Here is a 4,817-nt window from a genome sequence, read left to right as displayed (position 1 = left end):
TTTCACTGAACCAGTTGACTGAGACTAGGGACCTGCCGTGCCTGTTATGTGAGTATATCCACCTAGAATGTCCAATTTTGGTCTTTGATGTGTCCCTAGGGCCTATAAGAGAGCCTGGCACACGGTGGGCATTCTTCAAATAATTGTCAAAGGTTCAGATTTGTTCCAGTCAGCTGAACCCAGTCTGCAGCACTCCAGACCTCATTTAGAGACTGCTCGATTCCAGCATTCTTTAGAGCATCTCACATGTGGAGTAGATGTGAAAGCCACTCAGTTGTGTCCAACTCGTTGCAACCCCATGGACTATTCAGTCCATGGAATTCTCCAGGCCAGAATACTGGAATGGGTAGCCACTCCCTTCCCTTCTCCAGGGGATCTTCCCAACCCAGGGATCAAACCCAGGTCTCCCACATTGCAGGCGGGTTCTTTACCAGCTGAGCCGCTAAGGAAGCCCACTGTTTAGAATTCCACTGTGGATCTCTTGTTCTTGTTCAGTTGCTCAGTTGCATCCAACTCTTTGAGACCCCATGGATTGCAGCACACCTGGCTTCCCTGTCCTTCACTGTCTCCCGGAGTTTGCCCAAACTCATGTCCATTGAGTCAGTGATGCCATCCAACCATCTCACCCTCTGTTGTCCCCTTCTCCTCCTGCCTTCGATCTTTTCCAGCATCAGGGTCTTTTTCAACGAGTCAATTCTCACATCAGGTGGCCAAAGTATTGGAGCTTCATCTTCAGCATCAGTCCTTCCAATGAATATTCAAGGTTGATTTACTTTATATACATTATAATCAGAGGCCTATGAATTTGTTCAGCGATGGTTCTCAAAGTATGGTCCCAGATCCTTTAGTAAGACACTAAGGTCAAAGCTACTTTCTTAATATTAAGACATGATTTGTCTTTTCACTCCATCTCAGGAGTATATAGTGGCATTTTCCAGGGTTTTATGATGTGTGATGATACCTCAACAGATTGAAGCAAAATGAAAATCTAGCTTTTCTCCTATTAAGCTAGACAATAAAGGATTTTACAGAAATGTAAAATGATGCCACTTTTCCCATCAAAAGATTTTTGATTTACAAACAAATATTTTTCATACAAGGTAAGCTTTTTATTTTTACATTTAATGGATTTATCTAATATTTCACATGAATTTATAATGCTTGTGAAATGTCTGACTTTAATTTTTAAACTGTTAGGGTCAATAGATATAAACTATATATATAAACAAAGGCTCTTTTGGTTTCTTGGTCATTTTAAGAGTGAAAGTGATCTTGAGACCAAAAAGTTCAGCTGTCATAGAATATTGCTCAGATAGAATCAAAGTTAAGGCTAAACTCATTTTGTGAGATAGTTTCCTGCTCTCTAGCTAAAGGTGAGTACCTGTGTTGATATATAGAAATACTTTCTCTAGGGGTTTGGAGCTCTGACTTTATTTCTTCATCTTTAGAGAACTCTGCATTCATATTTTCTGACCTTGGTGGACTCCCTAAATTAGCATTAGTCAGTAGACTGGTGGCTTCACTCTAGCCCACAGCAAGGAAATCCATGTGTCCTTCCCTGTTCTGAAAAGTACTTTTTGATTGTTAATATCTAATCAAAAGCTCATCTTGACCAGCCTGTCTCAGACTGGTGAACATGTAAACCATGCAGTCTTGTCTTCTCCCTCTGTGGTGAAAGACAAAATCTTTTGGTTTTTAGTGGGTGATCCATCTAACTGCTAACATTCAGCTCTTACTCTTTTTGGCAGGATGGCCGTGGAGGAGCTTATGAGCACAGGTGTCACAGTTGTGCAGGATCAGAAGAAGAGTGTGAACCAGCTGGTAAGGGAGAAACAGCATGAAGTCAATCTCTACTATTGCATGGCTCAGAGGCAGAAGCAAGAGGAGGTTCAGGAAGTGCTTCAAGAAGCAGAGAAAACGCATCAGGCCAGACTCGGAAATGTGATGGACAAGCTGGTCAACACTCAGGGGGAGCTGCTGTCCATCGCGAAGCAGCTGGGAATCATGACCAACTGGAAAGACTTCCTGGAGGGAGAGTTACAGGAAACCAGGGCGGCGTTTCAGAGATACATCAATTACACCTTTCCAAAGCTCTCGCCCGGACATGCAGATTTTATTCTGCCAGAAAGAAAGAAAACACCTTCCAATCTTATTATTCCAGAGAACCAAACAACTCCTGATTAGAAGCGTTCATCTGAAATTTCACTACAAAAGACACAGTTTGAAAGGCTAAATAAATTCATTCAAAACCCATGTATGGATCCCCAGTTATGTGCATGGTACTGTTGAGCTGTAAGCATTTTGATGGAAAACCAAAATATTCAAAAGCACATTTCAGGCTACAGTGGTCTCCAAGTCTAGTGGAGAAGAGGTGACAGTGAGAGGGGTCAAAGCTGACTAGGAGGTGGCACTTCCCCACAATTTGGGGGTTAAGTCATCACCTTCCAGCGCAGGAGGTGTGAGTTCAATCCCTGGTGGGGGAGCTAAGATCCCACATGCCTCACAGCTAAAAAACCGAAACATGGAGAAGGAAATGTAACCCACTCCAGTGTCCTTGCCTGGGAAATCCCATGGACAGAGGAGCCTGGCAGTCTACAACCCATGCGATCAATGAGACAGACATGACTTAGCAGCTGAACCACAGCTTGTCTTGAACCCGTCTCTCCCTTTGTGTCTCCAGATGCCTGCTGCACGGTTTGTACCTTGTCCATTAAGCTAAAACCTGAACTTCACCACTTCCCTTTCTCCCTACCCTCTATCAATATTCTTTTCACAGTCACTTTAGCGGTATTTCCCAAATTCTGTCCCTTCTCTTAATTTTCAACGTCATTGCTTTGTCCTAGACTACATAAATGCTTTCCTTATCTAACTTAGTGGTCTCCCCAAAGCTCTGCTTACCGCCAGCTCATCTCCAGTCAACCCTGGAACATGCAGTCATATCAGTTATATACCTTGTTGCTTAAAAGTCTGTTTTAGGACTTCCCTGGCAGTCCAGTGGTTAAGACTCCATGCTTCCACTTTAGGGGGTGTGAGTTTGATTCCTGGTTGGGGAACTAAGATGCCACATGCCTTGGAGTCAAAAAACCAAAACATAAAGCAGAATCAATATTGTAATAAATTCAATAAAGACTTTAAAATGGCTCACATCAAAAACAAAAAGCAAACAAAACTGGCTAGGAGGAAAAAAGATTTCATGGAAGTCTAAACAAACTTGTATATCTGGCTTTACATATGTTTCCATCAGGCATTTAACTCTTTTAGTATTTGTTGCAGTTAAAAACAAATAAAAGGACATGTTCTTCAAGGATTTCCATTGTGGAGAGATGTGCTGTCTAGTAACCTAGCCTAGAGATTATTATTTGGTGAACTGCAGTAGCTTTGTAGGAAAAAAAAGCAATGTTTCTCAAGTTCAGTAGGATAAAGCTTAAATTCTGGGAACCCTATGTGAAATAATTCAGAAGGAATTCCCTTATATTTGCCATTTGTGAAAGACAAATATATCTTTTGAGGTCAGATTCCTTGCCTCAGGAACTGAGGGTGTGGGCCCCTTATTTTATACCCAAGCCCAGGAGTACTTCAACCTCCTCTTCTTTGCATCAAAATGCAGAAAATCATTACATGCCACAGTGCGAACCGACATATCATCTACTAAATTAAAATAGAAGAAAACCCAAGCCATGAAGAACTCTCCAAAAAAAATCTATCCATTTTAATGTAATATCCTTAAATTATTAATTACCAGTCTATACCGGGGGCTTTAAAATTAATACCTGGAAAGCAGGGTTCAGTAAATTAAAAAGTGCTGTAGTCAAGCAAGCCTCAGGTGGACTTGTTTACATTGACCGGTCCAGGATTTCCTAGTGGGGAAGGCGACGATGTGTTTACAACTGCATAATGGACTACACCCTCCCGGTGTTTAGCTTCCTGAGTCTGCAAAGCGGTTGCAGTCTGTACCGTCGATTGCCTCGGGGCTGGAAGCCAGAATTTACACAGTACTTCACACTGCTGTTCCCAGTGCGTTCTCCTCGCAATACATTCTTCTCACAGCAATCAATGGGGTAGACTAGACAGGGGCGGAGGTTATCCCTCTTTTGACAAATGATAAAATGACAACTTCTACGTACTAATGTGTTTACGTGTGTGGAGCACTTTTCTAAAGTTGAAGTATGGTTGATATGCAATGTTAGTTTCAGGTACACAGCGAAGGTCAGTGATTATAACACATATATTACTTTTCAGATTCTTTTCCGCTGTCGGTTATTATAAGATACTGAATTTAGTTCCCTGCACTAGATGGTAGATCCCTATGGCTTACTTCATGTGTAGTATGAGTGGGTGTCAATCCCGTGTCCTCATTCATCCTCCTTCCCACCACTTTCCCTTTGGTAACCATACGTTTGTTTTCCGTGTGACTCTGTTTCTGTTCTGTATATAGCTTTGTTTGTATTATTTTCAGATTTTACATGTAAGCGATAGCATATAGTATTTATCTCTGGCTGGTTACTTCACTCAGTATGTTATTCTCTAGGTCCACCCACGTTGCTGCAAGTGGCAACTTTTCTATGGCTGAGTAATATTCCAGTGTGTAGATATAAACCAGTTGTCTGCTGATGGGCAGCTGGATGGTTTCCTTGTCTTGGCTATTGCAAATAATGCTGCAGTGAACATTGGGATGCATGTGCATGTCTGTGTGTGCACATGTGTTTTCAAAGTAGAGTTTTCATCTTTTCTGGATATGTGCTCAGGAGTGAGATTGCTGGATCCTGTGGTAGTTCTATTTTTAGTTTTTTAAGGAACATCTGTACTTTTTCCATAAT

At 41.7% G+C, this 4,817-nt stretch overlaps 1 protein-coding gene across 1 annotated transcript in view; it reads left to right on the top strand.

The window, feature by feature from the left end:
- The window catches only part of C19H6orf163 (chromosome 19 C6orf163 homolog), a 28,201-nt gene extending 25,993 nt beyond the window's left edge, over positions 1 to 2,208 (top strand). The window contains exon 5 of the mRNA XM_065911487.1: positions 1,749 to 2,208. Within this exon, the coding sequence (XP_065767559.1) occupies positions 1,749 to 2,184 (436 nt within the window). The 3' untranslated portion in view covers positions 2,185 to 2,208. The remainder of the gene's footprint in view (positions 1 to 1,748) is intronic.
- The last annotated feature ends 2,609 nt before the right edge of the window (positions 2,209 to 4,817 follow it).

This window comes from Muntiacus reevesi, chromosome 19, assembly GCF_963930625.1.
Source record: "Muntiacus reevesi chromosome 19, mMunRee1.1, whole genome shotgun sequence".
NCBI lineage: Eukaryota > Metazoa > Chordata > Mammalia > Artiodactyla > Cervidae > Muntiacus > Muntiacus reevesi.
The sequence above is the reverse complement of the archived record's forward strand: the minus strand, read 5'-3'. Positions and strand labels throughout refer to the sequence as shown.